The 19,986-nt window shown below is 46.4% G+C and overlaps 1 protein-coding gene and 1 long non-coding RNA gene across 4 annotated transcripts; one reads left to right on the top strand and one right to left on the bottom strand.

Moving 5' to 3' along the window:
• Positions 1–1,876: 1,876 nt before the first annotated feature.
• Positions 1,877–4,721, bottom strand: LOC140419222 (uncharacterized). The gene is made up of 2 exons (XR_011945618.1): positions 4,623–4,721; positions 1,877–3,894 (listed from the first exon to the last, which is right to left on the bottom strand). It is a non-coding gene; the product is annotated as an uncharacterized lncRNA (long non-coding RNA).
• On the top strand, positions 4,473–10,472 carry LOC140419218 (uncharacterized). 3 transcript variants are annotated; one of them, XM_072503005.1, is made up of 4 exons: positions 4,473–4,538; positions 5,219–5,325; positions 7,173–7,279; positions 9,004–10,472. In XM_072503005.1, the coding sequence occupies exon 4, from the start codon at positions 9,124–9,126 to the stop codon at positions 10,249–10,251; it is 1,128 nt and encodes a 375-aa protein (XP_072359106.1). In that variant the 5' UTR covers positions 4,473–4,538; positions 5,219–5,325; positions 7,173–7,279; positions 9,004–9,123; the 3' UTR covers positions 10,252–10,472. The 3 variants fall into 3 exon arrangements, with proteins under 3 accessions (XP_072359106.1, XP_072359107.1, XP_072359108.1); XM_072503006.1 differs by lacking the exon at positions 5,219–5,325 and having other exon boundaries at positions 4,483–4,538; XM_072503007.1 differs by lacking the exons at positions 5,219–5,325; positions 7,173–7,279 and having other exon boundaries at positions 4,503–4,538.
• Positions 10,473–19,986: the final 9,514 nt, after the last annotated feature.

Raw genomic sequence — 19,986 nt, 5'->3', positions numbered from 1 at the left:
AGGGATTATTATTTAAATGATAAAATATTAAAACATGCTGCTGTGCAGAGAGACCTGGGTGTGCTAGTGCATGAGTCGCAGAAAGTTGGTTTTCAGGTGCAACAGGTGATTAAGAAGGCAAATGGAATTTTGTCCTTCATTGCTAGAGGGATGGAGTTTAAGACTAGGGAGGTTCTGCTGCAATTGTAAAAGGTGTTAGTGAGGCCACACCTGGAGTATTGTGTTCAGTTTTGGTCTCCTTACTTGAGAAAGGACGTACTGGCACTGGAGGGTGTGCAGAGGAGATTCACTAGGTTAATCCCAGAGCTGAAGGGGTTGGATTACGAGGAGAGGTTGAGTAGACTGGGACTGTACTCGTTGGAATTTAGAAGGATGAGGGGGGATCTTATAGAAACATATAAGATTATGAAGGGAATAGATAGGATAGATGCGGGCAGGTTGTTTCCACTGGCGGGTGAAAGCAGAACTAGGGGGCATAGCCTCAAAATAAAGGGAAGTAGATTTAGGACTGAGTTTAGGAGGAACTTCTTCACCCAAAGGGTTGTGAATCTATGGAATTCCTTGCCCAGTGAAGCAATAGAGGCTCCTTCATTAAATGTTTTTAAGATAAAGATAGATAGTTTCTTGAAGAATAAAGGGATTAAGGATTATGGTGTTCGGGCCGGAAAGTGGAGCTGAGTCCACAAAAGATCAGCCATGATCTCATTGAATGGTGGAGCAGGCTCGAGGGGCCAGGTGGCCTATTCCTGCTCCTAGTTCTTATGTTCTTATGTCAGCTTGCATCTCACAGAAAACACATTTATAAGCAGAAAGTTCAACATATTCTACATTGGTACCAATAATACCCACAACTGGCCAAGCTACAGGCAGCTGATACAAATACACAGACAAACAGACACAAACACTACAGACACATGCACAGACCCACAAACATACACACGCTCACACGTAGACACAAACACACACATAGACACAAACATAGAAACACCTGCATAAACATACACCCAGGCACAACGAACCACACATATTTTGACACAAAAACACACGCAAACGTGCGCAAAAATTCACAAACATGCACATAAACACAAAAAAGCACACGTTTATACACACACTGACACACGTGCAAATACACATACACACACTAATCCACACACACAAGCGGCTACACAAATGTATACAAACAGACACATACAACCACATGTCCACACTGACACACAAACATATGAAACGAGACAAGCAAGCTGACAGAAGAATATGAAACACAAATGTAACCAATAACATGTACATTCGCAGAATTTCACGATGACACAATTTTTTCCATTCAAACAGAGTCAATAATCCACACTAACACACTTATGGGCACACGTGGTCACATATTAGCATACTCATACACATGCTAGCACAAACATACATTAGTGCACATAGAGGCATCAATACACATCAATAGGTAGTTATAAACAATCATCAATGCATAAATAGCACTGCTGCCTCACAGCGCCAGAAATCCGGATTCAATTCCAGCCTTTAGTTATTGTCTGTGTGGAGTTTCCACGTTTTCCCGTGTCTATTCCTGTTTCCTCGCATGTTCCGGTTTCCTCCCGCAAACTAAATATGTGCAGGTTAGGTGGATTGGCCATGCTATATTATCCCTTAGTGCCCACAACATTTGGTGGGGTTACGAGGTTCTGGGGTTAGGGCAGGAGCATGCGTTCAGGTAGAGTGCTCTTTTGGTAGGTCGGTGCAGACTCAATGGGCCGAATAGCCTCGTCCAGCAGAGTAGGGATTATACGATGATGATTCTATGATGAAATACACACATCAACAAACACACAAACGCACTTATCCAGACACAAACATTAAGACACTGACATGCATGTTGAACGTATAAAGACACATTAACACTTTTATTACTGGGCAGGGAAGTATAAACTTATATTAACACAGGCATTAATATATAAACATAGACTTCAACACACACAATAAAACACTCATATCTACACATTGACAGAAGATAAACAAAGTTCACAGACAGGCGCTGACACACAAATACACAGATCAACACTCATTGACACATTAACACACACAATGACACTTATAAAGACATCGGACACACAAAAGAAATGTAAAGAAACACGAATTTTGCATCTACACAGACACAAAAGCTAAAGAACAAACACAAACGTCAGGCAAGGGCGGCACGGTGATGCAATGGTTAGCACTGCTGCCTCACAGTGCTAAGGACCTGGGTTTGATCCCACCCCTGGGTCTCTGTACCAGTGGAGTTTGCACATTCTCCCTGTGACCTATGGGTCTCACCCCCACAACCCAAAGTTGTGCAGGGTAGGTGGATTGGCCACGCCAAATTGCCCCTTAATTAGAAAAATTAAGTTACACAGATCGATTTCTGAGTGTCACAAACTCAACAGTAGATATGCAATGATAAATATATTAAAGAATGAATTAGCAGCGGGAGAAAATGAAACGAGAATATTAAAAATATATCCATGATTAATAAACAGTCTGATTATATTTATTTAGCTTTATCCTCATAGATACCACAGACCACACCTGGACTGAAGACTATGAGGATGATAACGGGAACATCTGGACAACCGCTTCCACATTCATCACCCTGTTCTTCCTGAGCATTTCCTACAGCGCTGCAGTCACTCTGGTGAAGGTGAGAAGATTCAATCCACTCACACTTCAAACTGACAGAAGCCGTTTAAAAAAATCTATAAATGTTTGATTGATTAAAAACTCTAACATCAATGTTCCCGATCATAGACATCTGCTTCAACATTTTCTCTCTCTTTTACAGATCAAGTGATCGGTTGACTTTCGGGCACTGTAGACTTTCCTCAGCTGTTTATTATGATCTGTGTGTGACACAAATACAATATCTCCTCTTGGTGACTCTAACAGCAAAATTCTCTCAGTTTATTATTCTGCATCTGTAACTGAGACAATCATCGACAGTATTTCTGTTTTTCAGTTTAAAATGTACGAGATAATTTTGGCTGTAATGTAATTGTAGCCAGTAATTTCTCTCAATGTCATGTCTAAATAAGTAATGTTTCTCGTACTTATTCACAACTGTTGCCTTCCCTTTATGCTGAGCTCCTGTTCTCTCTTGTGTTACAGTTGTACATACAGTTGGCAGCTCAGAGGGCATGTGTTTTGTTCTCACTGTGACCCTCAATTGTTATGTTTCCTTTTGTAAACATCAAAATAAACTTTTGTGTAATATTTTCTCTGAAATTGAATGAAAAATCAAGAAAATAAGACTAATCAGAACTCCTTTCTCTGAGGTCCATCGGCACCGCTCCATTTTCCCGATTATACAGTTATCTCCCCTTTCCCAGACAGATATTTCTCACCAGACCTGTCTGGGATGTGTCTGAACTCATGGCCCCTCAGTGAAAGCACCACTGCGCCACCAAGCGGCCCGTCCGGGTCAAGACACCTTCACCTTTGCCTTTTTATGGTTAACTCCAGAGACAGATTGATTTCACAGCTGAAGAATTCCACAGATTCACTACCCTCTGATGGAAGAAATGTCTCCTAATCTCTGTCCTAAATTTGAGATCCCTTACTCTGAGATTATGCCCTCTGGTCTCAGACTCTCCCACAAGAGGAAACAAGATGATCTTTCAGGCTGTGTAACTGGTTAAAGCTCTTTCCACAGTCAGTTCACTGGAACACTCTCACTCAGGTGTGTGTGTCTCGGGGCTTTTCCAGTCACACTGATGTTTCAAATCTCTTCCCACAGTCAGAACAGACAAGCACATTGACAGTTTGTGATGTTTAGATCCTAATGAATTGAGTGACTGTCAGATCTTGATGTTATATTTGGTTCGAGTTGCCCAGCTGCCGATCCTCCCGTTCTAATGCCTGAAAAAGAAGTTTACAAAAATGATCACTGGAAGAATAGGGTAGAAATTCACAACAGACCATTCTAGTTTCTATTGAACCTTCTTTCCTCTCTTGCTCTCCCCAAGCATGTGGTCCAGTCAAATTAAAAGACCAAAATCAGCAAGTCCCAACAAAAGTGTCACTGCCTGTGCGGAGTCTGCCAGTTCTCCCCGTGTCTGCGTGGGTTTCCTCCGGGTGCTCCGGTTTCCTCCCACAGTCCAAAGATGCGCAGGTTTGGTGGATTGGCCATGCTAAATTGCCCTTACGTTAGATGGGGTTGATGGGTTACAGCGATAGGGTGGGCTTAAGTAGGGTGCTCTTTCCAAGAGCCGGTGCAGAATCGATGGGCCGAATGGCCTCCTGCTGCACTGTAAATTCTATGATTGTACCTCTATGATTATTGAACAATCAGCGAGTCAGCCTGAAATCTGCTTCACAATGCCCAGGTGATTGACGGCAGCTCCGGACCAATAGGAAGAGGAGGGCGGGACTGGACGACAGACCGGGGGCAGCGAGTCCTCCCAACCAATCGGAGTGAATGAGGGGCGGGCCCGCTGTGATTGAAGCATGCGCAGTGTGGGTAATGGCGATGGAGAAGGAAGTCTTTTTTAGATCGGAAATTGGTAAGAGTCGTTTAACAATATGGAGGGAGCGAGAGATCGCGCGGGCGGGCGGAAACGTTGTGTAAAATTGTTGCAATCGCAAACCTCGGAAAGGTTTACGGGACCCCGTTTGTACCGAGCGGAGCTGCAGCTCCTCATCTTCGGCTCGGGTTAATGGCCGCCATCTTTATTGGATGTGCATCAGGGCGCATGCGCATTTGCCGTGTTTGTCGGGTGCGATGTTTCAATGAGTGGGAGGAGCTTGTTCCCCATTGTTCAGAATGGAGACAACCTGTCCATCAAACTGCATTAGTCTTTGATTCCCAATGTCTTATTGATGATGCGAAGTGGTGGCAGAGATGAAAATGAATGAAATGAAAATCGCTTATTGTCACAAGTAGGCTTCAAATGAAGTTACTGTGAAAAGCCCCTAGTCGCCACATTCCGGCGCCTGTTCGGGGAGGCTGTTAAAGAAAAGGAAGAAAATCCTGCTCTCCGGATTTCACTGTCTTATCAGATGTTCTGTCCCATGTGAAATGAAATTAAATGACGGACTAACGATGATTAATTTTGGAAACTCCTTTTACAGGGGATTAGTAGGGGAGGATTTACACTCAGCAAATTCAAACCAGGAGAAATATTTATCTTCCTGAATTTCATTTCTGGGCTGACAGTGATGCCTTTGTAAACTTCTTTAACAGGGGCTTAGAAAGGGATTCACAGACAAGAAACCCACAACCAATCCTCACATCAAATTCTAACACCACTGTTCGAGTTACCAGGACCTGGAGATTATCGACCTTTGTGTGTAAGCATTGAGTTCCATATCATTATCACTCACAGATACCTCCTATCTCCCCTGTAGATCTTGCTCGCAATCTTAAATCTGTGTCAAGTAATTCTTTTACAATCTACTGATGGGAACAGTTTTTAAAAATCTTTTGCTGGGTTTGCCGTTGTCGTTTCTGGTGCCTGGGTCGATGCCGGGTGGTCCGTCTGGTTTCATTCCTTTTTCATGTTTTTGTTGTGGTTGAATCAGCTTGGACCAGTCCATTTAGAATCCAGAACACAATTGAAGTCTCCTCCAAGAATAAATTGATCTGTATCTAGATCTGGGGTGGATTCCAACAATTATTTTACAAATGTTTTGATGAGATTCCCTCATTAAAAAAAAAAGATAGAGAAGCAGAATTAGGCCATTCAGCCCATCGAGTTTTCGAGTTTGCTCTGCCATTCGATCATGGCTGATATGTTTCTCATCCCCATTCATCTTGTATTGTACCTCTCTTGAAATGAATGCGAACATTGCATTTGCCTTTCTAACTGCCAGCTTTCCTTTATTTGTTCTTGGGATGTGGGTGTTGCCTTGGCCCAATGTTACTAATCGTAATCAGTTCGCAAAGCATAATTTAAATCAAACATATCCATTTCAATAGTGGGTTTATTACCCAATGTGTGTAGCAGCTGAGAATGTGCTCTATCCACATGACAGAAGCTTCTCGCACATGCACAGAGTCCGGCTCTGACTGGAGCATGCGGTGTTCGGGCTGTGATCGGCGCATGCACAGTTCAGATTGTCGCTGACGGTGCGAGGAGCAGGGAAGCAACAATCGAGCGACTTTCAGGAATGGAGCCGGTGGGTGGCCTGGGAGCAGTAGAAGCTTCAGAGTGAGCCGGGAGGCTTCAACTCCCGAGTAAAATGTTAACGGTCCCGACTTAAACAGCACCGAATAGAGTGAGAGCTGACCGGTGACAGGCCCGGGTTACCAGCCGCCATCTTTACAGAGGACAAGGTGCCGCAGGGCGCATGCGCTGCGAGCCTGGACCGGATGCCAACTCTCCCGGATTGACTGACTGGAGTCTCCAGGATTTTATTTTATTGAATTGTGGGAGTCACTGGCTGGGCCAACATTTATTGCCCATCCCTAATTTCCCTTAAGCCGAGTGGCTTGCTCGGCCATCTCGGAGGGCATTTAAAGAGTCAACCACATTGCTGTGGTTTGGAATCGTGTCGTCCAGACCAGGTAAGGATGACAGATTTCCTTTTCTATTCATTCACGGGATGCGGGTGTCGCTGGTTGGGCCAGCATTCACTGCCCATCCCTAATTGCCCTTCAACTGAGTGTATCTCAGGGAATTTTAAGGGTCAACCAGCTGACTGTGGATCTGGAGTCACATGTATGGCAGTTCAGGTAAGGATAGAAGATTTCCTTCACTGAAGGACATGAGTGAACCAGATGGGTCTTTGCAACAACCAACAATTGTTTCAGGGTCTTCAATAGACTTTAAATGAATTCAAATTTAACCTTCTGTCTTGGTGAGAATCGTGTCTGGGAAATCATTCTGACAGTAAAGAAGATTTTAATGTAATTTTCTTTGAACATTTCTCTTCAGTGGATATAAAAATATTGAAAATGGGGTAAAGGTTATTTGGCTGACAATCACTGTCCTGTAAGGTAGCGAATCCTTTTGCTTCCCAATTGGCCGAGGAAGGCAGCATGTCACAAGGATGGATGTGTTGACCGATTAATGGCTGGGGGATGGGGACAGGTCATGTGACCAAACCTCCAAGAATACATTTAATCAAAGTTGGTGAGGAGAGAATGTTATGAATTTCTATCCTAAACTGACAGTGAGATTTCTGTAAATTTACAGGATGGTGGTTTAACAGATGGGAAAAGCAAACCAAACGTCACATCGCGATCTGACCGAGTCACTCGATTAACCAGAACCTGAATAGCAACAGTATCTGGGTGTGGAAGGTAAAAGATTTGTCTGTTCTGTCTGTGAGGGAAGATTTCAGGTCTCAGTGTGACTGGAAAAGCCCCGAGATTCACAAACCCTGGTTAGACCAAACCTGGAGAACTGTGTTCAGTTCAGGGCAACAAACCTGAGGAAGGATAGAATGGCCTCGGAGGGAGTGTAGCACAGATTTACCTGAGTGATATCTGAACCCCCCGGGGTTAAATTACAAAACTAGCCTGTACAAAAATGTCAGAGACATGATGGTACAGAGAATGGCATTCGGCCCATTGAATCCATGCTAGCTCTCTGGAGCAATCCAGTCAGTGCCATTCTTCTGCTCTATCCCTGTATCCTCGCAGGTTTATTTCCCTCAAATGTCTATCCAATTTCCTTTGGAAATCAAATGATTTGTGTATCTATTTTCAAACTCCCTCATAGGCAGCAAGTTTCAGGTCATTGCCGCTCGCTGTGTGAAAACATATCTCATATCACCTCATATCTCCTGTACCTTTTACATACAAACTAGGAACAGGCCACTCGGCCCCTCGAGCCTGCTCAGCATTCAATAAGATTGTGGCAGATCTCATTCTAACCTCAACTCCACATTCCTGCCTACCCCTGATGACCTTTCACCCCTTACTCATCAAGAATCTATCCCGCTCTGCCTTAAAAATATTCAAGGACTCTGCCTCCACTGCTTTTTAAGGACGTGAGTTCCAAAATCTTACAACCCTCAAGAGAATAAAAAATCCTCATCTCATCTTAAATGGGTGACTCCTTATTTTGCCCTCATTCTAGATTCTCCCACAAGAGGAAACATTCTCTCCACATCCACCCTGTCAAGAACCCTCGGGATCTTTTATAGTTCAATCCAGGTTTTACCCAAAACTTTAAATCTGTCTCCCTCGTGCTTGTACGATCAGTGAATGGAAACAGAGTTTCTTTGTCCACCCAATGGAAACCTGGCGTAATCTTGTGTCCCTGAATCAAATCCCCCCTCAACCTCCTTTGCTGGAACCATTCTGGTAAATCTCCTCTGCACCTTCTCCAAGAACCTTCACATCCTTCCTGAAGAGTGGTGACCAGAGCTTTATAAAGATTCATAGAATAGAATTAGAACCATAGAATTCCTACAGTGCAGAAGGAGGCCATTTGGCCCATCGAGTCTGCACCGATTCTCTGAAGGGGCACCCTGCCTAGGCCCACCCCCCGACCCTGTCTTTGTAACCCCATAGCCCCACCGAACCTGCACATCCCTGGACACTACCGGGCAATTTATCAAGACCAATTCCACCTAACTTTCTCTTCTTTGTACTGTTGGAGGAAACTTGAGCACCGGGTGGAAACCCACGCAGACACGGGGAGAAACTGCAAACTCCACACAGTCACCAAGGCTGGAATTGAACCCAGGTCCCTGGCGCTGTGAGGTAGCGGTGCTAACCACTGTGCCACCAAAAGCACAGTGTCAGTATCAATATTTCTATTTATGAAGCTCAAGGTCGAATATGCTTTGCCAACTACTCTCTTAATATGTCTTCTGGATATACAAAATCCCTCTTCGCCTCTTTCTCTCTCCTCCCAAAGAGGCCAGTTGGGTTTTTATCACAATCCAGCAGTTTTCATGGTCATTTTTCCCAGTGCCGGCCCCACAAGTGAGCAGATTCATTCAGCTCAATTTCACAACCTGCCTTTGTGTTTTTGTGGGTTCTCTCTCACTCCCTATTTTCTGTTTTTAAATCAGTTTCACAGGGTGTTCGAAGGGGAGGCTTCAAAGTTCGGAAACTCAAACCAAGCATCACATCAGGATCTGACAGAGTCCTCAATTTATCACATCCTGAATATCATCGGAATATCATTGAACATGGAAGGAAAAAGCATCGTTCACAGTGGGGAGAAACCGTACATGATTTGTGTATGTGGACGAGGATTCGCTCGATCATCAGGCCTCACAAGCCACAAATGCAGTCACACTGAGGAGAAACCGTGGAAATGTGCAGACTGTGGGGAAGGATTCACTTCCCCATCCCAGCTGGAAACTCATCGACGCAGTCACACTGGGGAGAGACCATTCACCTGCTCCAAATGTGGGAAGGGATTCACTCAGTCATCCGACCTGCTTAGCCACCAGCGAATTCACACTGGGGAGAGACCGTTTAGGTGCTCTTACTGTGGGACTGGGTTTAGAAAATCATCGCACCTCACTGCACATCAGCGAATTCACACTGGGGAGAGGCCATTTGCCTGCGCCAAGTGTGGCAAGGGATTCACTCAGTTATCTGCTCTGCAGAAGCACCAGCGAGTTCACACTGGGGAGAGACCATTCACCTGCTCAGAGTGTGGCAAAGGATTCACTCAGTCATCCCTACTCCTGAGACACCAGCTAGTTCACACTGGGGAGAGACCATTTCAATGTCCAGACTGCGGGAAGTGCTTCAAAGGTTCTGGGGATCTGATACGCCATCAACGTGTTCACACTGATGAGAAACCGTTCAGGTGCTCTCACTGCGGGACTGGGTTCAGACGATCATCTAACCTCACTGTACATCAGCGAATTCACACTGGGGAGAGACCGTTCACCTGCTCCGAGTGTGGGAAGGGGTTCACTGAGTCATCTAATCTGTCCACACACCAGCGAGTTCACACTGGGGAGAGACCATTCACCTGCTCCGAGTGTGGGAAGGGATTCACTAAGTCATCCCACCTGCTGAGTCACCAGCGAATTCACACTGGGGAGAGGCCATTCACCTGCTCCAACTGTGGGAAGGGATTCACTGAGTCATCCGACCTGCGGAAGCACCAGCGAGTTCACACTGGGGAGAGACCATTCGCCTGCTCCGAGTGTGGGAAGGGATTCACCACTTCATCCCACCTGCTGAGACATCAACGAGTTCACACTGATGAGAGACCTTTTCAATGTCCAGATTGCAGAAAGTGCTATAAACATTCTGGAGATCTGATGCGCCATCAACGTGTTCACACTGACGAGTGACCGTTCGCCTGCTCCGAGAGTGGGAAAGGATTCACCACTTCATCCCACCTCCTGAGACACCAACGAGGCCACAAGTAACCACAGTGATTGGATTTTGCTGTTCCTCACATTCAGGACTGAACCATGTTCATTTGGGTCTCTTTCTGCTGATAACAAACTCCAGCCCATTTACAGGGGCTAATATTCTGGCTAAAAGTCAAATAAATTAGATTTGTGTGAAATACGCAGAGTGCTGAAATTTTTTAAATATCTCTGACACAAATTAGTTCCTTTTGAAGTACTCTCGCTTTCCCTGTCTCTTCCATCCTCACCTCAACAAGACGTGTGAGGAGCTTCTTTGTGACTGAGATTGAGTAAATCCGATCAGCTGCCTCTGCTGCTTCCCTCCCTTCCACGAGCCCACCAGACCAAACTGTCTCTAAATGTCATCCTTTCCCGAGCCCTGAACCCACATCTTTCTCTAGTTTCTCTCCCATCTTCCCTCATGCCCTCTCAGAGCTCATCTTGTCCATGAGATCCAGCTCCTGCTCCATCAACCCTATTCCCACTGAGCTACTGATCAGCCAACTACCCTGTGTCCATGGATATTGTCAACATTTCTCTCTCTTCAGGTACTGTCCCTCTGTCCTTCAAATCTGCCATCATCATCCCCTCCTCAATAAAACAGGTCCTTGACCCTGCCATCCTTACAAATTACTGCCCCATCCCTCTCCACTCCAAACTATTAGATCATGTTGTCGCCTCCCAAATCTTTGCCCATCTTTCCCAGAACTCCCATATTTGAATCCTTCAATCAGGTCTCTGCCCTGTCACAGTGAAATACAAGAAACAAACAGAATCTTACCCGGAGAGAAGACAGACAATCCGGGAGCTTGGATGCAAGGGCGGCACGGTAGCACAGTGGGCAGCACTGTTCACTCACAGCACCAGGGACCAGGGTTCGATTCCCGGCTTGGGTCACTGTCTGTGCGGAGTCTGTAAGTTCTCCCCGTGTCTGCGTGGGTTTCCTCGGGTGCTCTGGTTTCCTCCCACAATCCAAAGATGTGCAGGTTAGGTGGACTGGCCATGCTAAATTGCCCTTGGTGTCCAAAAAAGCTAGGTGGGGTTACTGGGTTACGGGGATAGGGTGGAGGTGTGGGCTTAAGTAGAATGGTCTTTCCGAGGGCCGGTGCAGACCTGATGGGCCAAATGGCCTCCTTCTGCACTGTAAATTCGATGAGGTGAGATTGTCCTTTCTGAGCTGATTTTAACCATACAGGCGGGAACTTGCTGCCCAGATACGTCTTCCTATTTAGATCCATCCCGATCTACATCCCTAAGGCCTTTTTCAAAGCACTAGACAAACTAATCATGGTGTTCATATGGGGGGGGGGGGGGAGTTGGGGGGCGAATGCAAGGATCCCAAAGAAGGTCCTAAAAAAACAAAATCCAGGGGGGAGGGGGGGGGGGCTAGCCCTCCCAAACATACAATTCTACCACTGGGCGACGACGCTGAATGGATAAGCGGGCGAATCAAGGAGCCAGAAGCCGAGTGGGTGCGCGCGGAAGAGGCCTCCTGCAAGGGGACCTCCCTCTGGGCCCTCGCCACGGCGGCACTCCCAACCCCACCCAAAAAACACGACAGCAGCCCGGTGGTGATAGCCACCATCCAGTCCTGAAACCAAATACGGCCACAATTTGGCCTGACCAAAATGTCGGACAAAGCTCCCATCTGCAACAACCACAGGTTTGCACCAGCGCTGACTGACGCCACCTTTAAAAAGTGGGGACAGGACGGAGGGACACTGACAGTCAGGGACCTATACACGGACGGCAGGATCGCAACAATGGACGAACTGACAGAGAAATTCCAGCTAGCCAGGGGCAGCGAGCTAAGGTACCTGCAACTCAAAAACTTCCTACGAAAGGAGACAAGGACGTATCTACAACCGCCACGACAGACATTACTGGAAGAGTTACTGGACACAAGCATCCTAGATAAAGGCAACTGTAGCGATATGTATGACCGATTGATAGAAAGGGCCGACACCGTATTGGATGCAACAAGAAAGAAATGGGAGGAGGACTTGGGGATTGAAATAGGGTGGGGACTCTGGAGCGAAGCACTGCATGGGGTCAACTTCACCTCCACGTGCGCAAGGCTCAGCCTGACGCAACTAAAAGTGGTACATAGAGTCCACTTAACAAGAACTCGTATGAGTAGGGTCTTCCTGGAGGTGGAGGATAGGTGGAAACGGTGCCAAGGAGGCCTGGCCAACCATGCCCACATGTTCTGGTCTTGCCCCAGACTTGCGGGGTACTACCTCCTTCAAGAAGACCACCATAATACCAGTACTAAAAAAGAACAAGGTAGCCTGCCTCAACGACTAACGTCTGTCATCATGGAATGCTTTGAGCGGCTGGTCATGAGATGGATCACTGCCAGCATCCCAGACGGTCTCGATCCAATGCAGTTTGCCTATCACCGCAATCTCACTGGCTCTGCAATCAACACTCAAACACCTCAACAACAAGGAAACCTATGTAAGACTGCTGTTCATTGACTACAGCTCCGCCTTCAACATCATTATCCCAACAAGACTAATAACCAAACTCCGCAATCTTGGACTTGACCCCTCCCTGTGCAGCTGGATCCTCGACTTCCTCACCAACAGACTGCAATCTGTCAGGATAGGCAACAGCACCTCCTCCACAATAGTCCTCAACACTGGGGCCCCGCAAGGATGTGTACTCAGTCCTCTACTGTACTCCCTATACACACATGACTGTGGCAATATTTAAATCAAACTCAATCTATAAGTTTGCGGATGATACGACTGTGGTGGGCCGTATCTCAAACAATGATGAATCAGACTACAGGAGGGAGATAAATCAGTTGGTTGCATGGTGTACCGAAAACAATCTCCCTCTAAATGTTGGAAAGACCAAGAACTGATCATCGACTTCAGGAAGCATAGCAAGACACGCACTCCCGTCTGCATCAATGGCTCTGAAGTGGAGATGGTCGATACCTTTAAGTTCCTGGGGTCACCATCACCAACAGTCTGTCCTGGTCCACTAACGTTGATGCAACAGTCAAGAAAGCCCAACAACGTCTCTACTTCCTACGGAGGCTAAAGAAATTTGGCATGTCTGCATCAACTCTCACAAACTTCTACAGATGTGCGATAGAGAGCATCCTATCCGGCTGCATCACAGCTTGGTCCAAGATCGCAAGAAACTACAGTGTGATGAACTCAGCCCAACGCATCACACAAGCTTGCCACTCCCAGATTCATTCTGTATACACATACCACTGCCTCAGGAAGGCAGACAGCATTACCAGAGACCCCTCCCACCCAGACATTGCCTTCTTCCAGACCCTTCCATCAGGCAGAAGGTACAGAAGTCTGAAGACTCGCACATCCAGACTTAGGAACAGCTTCTTCCCCACAGCTACAAGACTCCTCAACGACTCCCCCTCGGACTGATCTATTCCCTGTAAGAACACTATTCATGACACCCTATGCTGCTCTTGCTCATGTATTTGCTTTGTTTGGCCCCTTGTTCCGCACTGTAACCAATCACTGTTTGTTGTTGTACCATTTGTCAATGTTCTCTGTTGATTATTCTTTTGTCTACTACTGTACGTACTGTGTACGTTCCTTCTGCCGCAGAAAAATACTTTTCACTGTACTTCGGTATATGTGACAATAAATCAAATCAATTTGAGGGTTGCCACTCAAGTGGATAGAGCTGTGAAGAAGGCCTGTAGTGTGTTCGCGTTTATTAACAGGGGGCTGGAGTTTAAGAGCCGTGGGGTTATGCTGCAACAGTACAGGACCCTGGTGAGACCATATTTGGAGTATTGTGTGCAGTTCTGGTCACCTCATTATAGGAAGTATGTGGAAGCATTGGAAAGGTGCAAAGGAGATTTACCAGGATGCTGCCTGGATTGGAGGGTAGGTCTTATGAGGAAAGGTTGAGGGAGCTAGGGCTTTTCTCATTGGAGTGAAGGAGGATGAGAGGCGACTTAATAGAGGTTTATAAGATGATGAGGGGGATAGATAGAGTGGACGTTCAGAGACTATTTCCTCGGGTGGATGCAGCTGGTACAAGGAGGCATAACTATAAGAATCAGGGTGGGAGGTATAGGAGGGATGTCTGAGGTAGGTTCTTTACTCAGAGAGTGGTTAGAGTGTGGAATGGACTGCCTGCTGTGATAGTGGTGTCGGACACGTTAGGAATTTTCAAGCGGCTATTGGATAGGCACATGGAGCACACCAGAATGACAGGGAGTGGGATAGCTTGATCTTGGTTTCGGACAAAGCATGGCACAACATCGAGGGCCGAAGGGCCTGTTCTGTGCTATACTGTTCTATGTTCTATGTACTGGACAGCCTTCTTCGAGGCAATGCCCAAAGTGATGAGGGTGGAGCCATGCCCGAATGTGGCAGTCGTGGGGGTATCAGACCAGCCAGATCTATTAATGGGAAGGAGGGCGGACGCCCTTGCCTTTGCCTCCCTGATCGCCCGCCATAGAATCCTGTTCAGCTGGCGGTCAGCAGCACCATCCAAAGCTGCAGACTGGCTGTCCGACCTCTCAGAATCTCTGCAAATGGAGAAAATCAAATTCGCCATCCGAGGGTCAGACGACGGCTTCCACAGAACGTGGGAGCCATTCGCCTAATTGTTCCGGGACCTGTTAGTGGCAACAAACAAGCAGAAGAATAGACTGGTCGCCAAGAATCAGGGGAAAGTACCCGAGGCGGGTGGAAAGTACCTGAGGCGGGGGGAGAGAGGGATAGACCGTGGTGGGGGGGGGGGGATAGCAGCTAAACCTAAGAGGAAAGAAGGGCTAATCACAGGAGAAGGGGCGGAGGTGGAAGAGGGAGGAGACAGGGAACAATAGAGGGGAACCAGTGAGGTGGGAGGAGGCAGGGGAATGATAGCCGGAAGTAGGGCACGGGAAACAAGAACAAACTTGGCATCTACAGGACCAGAGAACAAGGAAAATCCGTGCAAAAGACGGGACGAATGGCTGAAGCGGAGGTGATCGCGAGATGACGACGGCAGCGAAAACCGTCCAGGAGAAGCAAGCTACAGCACCAAAACCAGATCCATTCGCGTATTGCCCTCTGTAATTGTTCTGTATTTGTTTCCCCGGTGCCCAAATGTCTATGTACCCACCCAGTTTCACCCCCCCCCCCCCCAAACAGATGCCTACTTATGTGCGAAAAACAATACTGCCAATTGTACAGAGCTGCTGTTGTTGAGCTGGCACATAATACCCTACCAGTCATTTTATTCTAACTGTTTTTTTGTTGCTGTTTGTTTTTTGTGCGTGTTCCCTTCTCCTCCATGTATATATATATATGTGTGTATTCTATTTTGTGTACATAACGGTAAATATACTTTATTCAAAAACCCAATAAAAAACATTTTTTTTTTTAAATCACTCATCATCCAACCTAAAAACAAAACCCTTGACCCCATCGTCTTGGCAACCTACCGCTCCATCTCCAATCTCCTTTTCCTTTCCAAAGTCCTTGTACTCGGTGTCCCCAAGGATCTGTCCTCAGCCCCTCCTATTTCCCACCTACACACGGCCACTAGGTGACATCATCCCAAAGCACCGTGTTAGTTTTCACATGGATACTGACAACACTCCGCTCTACCTCACCACCATCCCTCTCCATTCCTCCACTGTTACTAAATGATCAAACTGCTTATCCCACATCCAGTGCTGGATGAGCAGAAATTTCCGCCTATTAAAAATTTGGCAAGACCAAAGCCATTGTCTTCAGTCACCATTAGAAATTCCGTTCCCTAACTCCCGAGTCCATCCCTCTTCCTGGGAACTGTCTGAGGCTGAACTGCACTCTGCACAATCTCCGGGTCCTATTTGACCCCAAGATGAGTTTCTGACCCCATATCCGCACCATCACTAATACCAGATATTTCAATCTCCATAATCTCACCTGTCTCCCCCTCCATCCCAGCTCATCTGCTGCTGAAACCCTCATCCATGCCCCTGTTATCTTTAGACTTGGTGATTCCAATACATTCCTGTCCACATTCACCCAGCACGGAAACATGAGATCATCCCAAACTCTGCTGACTGTGGGCTTTCTCACACCAAGTAGTCCTGTTCACCCATCACCCCTGTGCTCACTGACCTACACTGGCTCCTTATGTAGGACAGACTTGATTTTAAAATTCACATCCTCATCCTTGTTTGCAAATCCCTTCATGGCCTTATCCCTCCCTATCTCTGTAATCTCCAGTTTTACAACCCTCTGAGATATCTGCACTCTGCTCACAAACAACAACAAAAAAAAAGTTAGAATAAAATGACTGGTAGGGTATTATGTGCTAGCTCAACAATAATTAAAATTCCCCATTTAAATTATTCCACCATCAATGTCAGGGCCAAGGCCAGAAACTGGGAAATTCTCTCTCTAAACCTCTCCGTCAACGGTGCAATTTTAAACCGTGTAGAATCAAATATCCCAGCGGTGGTGGGGGTGAAGGGTGGTAAATGTCGACAATTGGGTGATTAAGCTGTTGATCAAGCTGTTTACAAAAAAAAGCTAATGGGGTCCTCAGTTTATTAATGTAGACATGGAGTGCAAATGCAAGGAAGCTATGGGAATCTTTGTAAATTACTGACTACCCAGCAGTGTGGAAAATTACCCAGGTATGTCCTGTACACAAAGAGCAGGACAAATCAAACACAGCCCAATACTGCCTCATCAGTCTTCTCTCAATCATCAGTAAGGTGATGGAGGGGCCATCAACAGTGCTATCAAGTGGCACTTGCTCAGCAATAACCTGCTCTTGGGTCATGTCTGTGCGGAGTCTGCACATTGAGTCTCCGGTTTCCTCCCAGAAGTCCCGAAAGACGTGCTTGATAGGTGAATTGGACATTCTGAATTCTCCCGCAGTGTACCCGAACAGGTGCCGGAGTGTGGCGACTAGGGGCTTTTCGAAATAACTTCATTGCAGTGTTACTGTAAGCCTAATTGTGACACTAATAAAGATTATTATTAGATTATCATTGATGCCAGTTTGGGTTCTGGCAGGGTCACTTAGCTCCTGATCTCATTACAGCCTTGGTTCAAACATGGTCAAAAGAGCTGAACTTCAAAGGTAATCTGAGAGTGACTGTTATTTAAACCAAGCCAGCATTTAACCAAGTATTGCATCAGGGAATCCGAGCAAAACTGGTGTCAATGGGAATCGGGGGAAACTCCGCTGGTCATAACTTGCACAAAGGAAGTTGGTTGTGTTTGTTGAATGTCAATTATCTCAGTTCCAGGACATCACTGCAGGAGTTTCTCATGGCAGAGTCCTAGGCCCAACATCTTTATCAATGACCTGCCTTCCCTCATAACTTCAGAATTGGGGATGTTAACACTGCTTCTCACGGTGCCAAGGTCCCAAGTTCGATCCCGGCCCTGGGTCACTGTTTGTGTCGAGTTTGCACATTCTCCCCAAATTTTCTGTGTGTTTCGCCCCCACAACCCAAAAGATGTGCAGGCTAGGTGGATTGGCCACAAAAAATGGCCCATTAATTGGAAAAAATTAATTGGGTACTCTAAAAATTTTTTATAAGAAAAAGAATTGGGGATGTTTGCAGGTGACTAAACAATGTTCAGCACCATTCATGGCTCCTCAGACACTGACGCAGTCTGTTGAATTCGCGGACAGCAGGACACAGAGACGATAGATAGAAAGTAATGAATAAGGTTTATTATGATACAAATCCAAACTCCTCAACTCCCCAACACAGGGCTAAATCGCTGGCTTTGAAAGCAGACCAAGGCAGGCCAGCAGCACGGTTTGATTCCCGTAACAGCCTCCCCGAACAGGCGCCGGAATATGGCGACGAGGGGCTTTTCACAGTAACTTCATTTTGAAGCCGACTTGTGACAATAAGCAATTTTCATTTTCATTCATTTTTCATTATCAAGAATCTCCTTCCCTGATTGCCCCCAGACGAGGGTTTTATGTGAGATGGGGCTCTCCCTGTTAAGAGGAAGCCCTGCTCCCTTAAAGGGGCAGTTCCTATTCTGGGGAGGTCATGGGAAATTGTATGGCCTGTCCCGGGACCTCCATTGGGGTTATAACACAATCCATGTCCAAATGCAGCAAGACCTGGGCAATAGCCAGGCTTGAGCTGACAAGTGGCAAGTTACTTTCACACCACACAAGTGCCAGGCAATGACCATCTCTAACAAGAGAGGATCTAATGATTGACCCTTAACATTCAATGGCATTATCATCGCTGAACCTCCCACAATCAACATCCTGGGGGTTCGCACTGACCAGAAAATGAACTGGACTAGCCATATAAATATTGTGGCTACCAGAGCAGGTTGGAGGCCAGAAATCCTGTGGCACGCAACTCAACCCCTGGCTCAGCAAAGCCAGTCCACCATCTGCAAGACCCAGGTCAGGAGCATGATGGAATATTCCCCACTTGCCTGGATGAGTGCAGCTCCAACAACATTCAAGAAGCTTGACAACATCCAGAAAAAACAAGCCCATTTGATTGGCACCCCATCCACAAACATTCAATCTCGCTACACTGGCGAACAGTAGCAGCATTGTGTACCAGCTACAAGATGTACGATAACCCAGGTTCATTTAGGCAGCACCTTCCAAACTCATAACCTCTGCCATCCAGAAAGACAAGAGCAGCAGATACATTGACGCACCATCACCTGGAGGTTCCCCTCCAAGATACTCCTGACTTGGAAATATATTAATGTTCCTTCACTGTCGCTGGGTCAAAATCCTGGATGCAGCCTCATCCTCAAGTTACCGAACAGACTTTCTCCTGTCAATATAGAGCAGCAGGATTGGACTGTGGTTTGTTTATTGCTCATCTTCAGGTAATACAGTTTCGGAGTGATTTGTATTTAAAACAAGCTTTTCAGACATGATGGTCTATTCATACATAAATTAGATGCTATAATGCTATAGGGCACAAACTGCATCCAAATAGGGCTGATTTACATCAGAAATAAATATTGGAATGAACATGGGTCCGGCATGGATGTGATTAACAGCAGCAATAACTGCAGAATCAAAAACAGTTCGGTGGGGTTACAGGAATAGGGTGGAGGCATGAGCTTCAGTAGGTGTTCTTTCCAAGGGCCGGTGCAGACTCAATGGGCCGAATGGCCTTCTGCACTGTAACTTCTATGATGTGATATGATGATAAGGTGGAGTTGAACTTGTGTCTCTAGCGCACTGTGCCACCCCACATCTGTGGACACTAAGTGGCAATTTAGCATAGCCGATCCACTTAACCTGCACATATTTGGATTGTGGGAGCAAACCAGAGAACCTAGAGGAAACGTGGGGAGAAAGTGTAAACCATCTCCCAAGGCTGGAATTGAACTTGAGTCTCTGGTGCTGTGCCACCGAAGTACTTCACTCAGCCACCCCACATTTTGAGTTTACATTTGACTGGAGCTATTGGATTCTGCTGTCGTGTTGGAAAACTTTAGGGCATTTGAAATTCTCCACCAATTCCTACTCCATCTTTCTGATGGATAATGAAGGGTCTGTGCACATTGCCCCCCAATATCCACATCACAGCAAAAAAGATCACGAGTCACTAATTAGGATTTTCGATGGGGCTGTATTTACCCAGCATTCCCGCGGTAGTGAATGTCCCCCATTCACATCAGAGGAATATGCTGCGCAGGTGCAGTAGTGACTAATATGGGAGCATGCGCAGAG

This window comes from Scyliorhinus torazame, chromosome 5 (genome assembly GCF_047496885.1).
Source record: "Scyliorhinus torazame isolate Kashiwa2021f chromosome 5, sScyTor2.1, whole genome shotgun sequence".
Classification (NCBI taxonomy): Eukaryota; Metazoa; Chordata; class Chondrichthyes; order Carcharhiniformes; family Scyliorhinidae; genus Scyliorhinus; species Scyliorhinus torazame.
The sequence above is the reverse complement of the archived record's forward strand: the minus strand, read 5'-3'. Positions and strand labels throughout refer to the sequence as shown.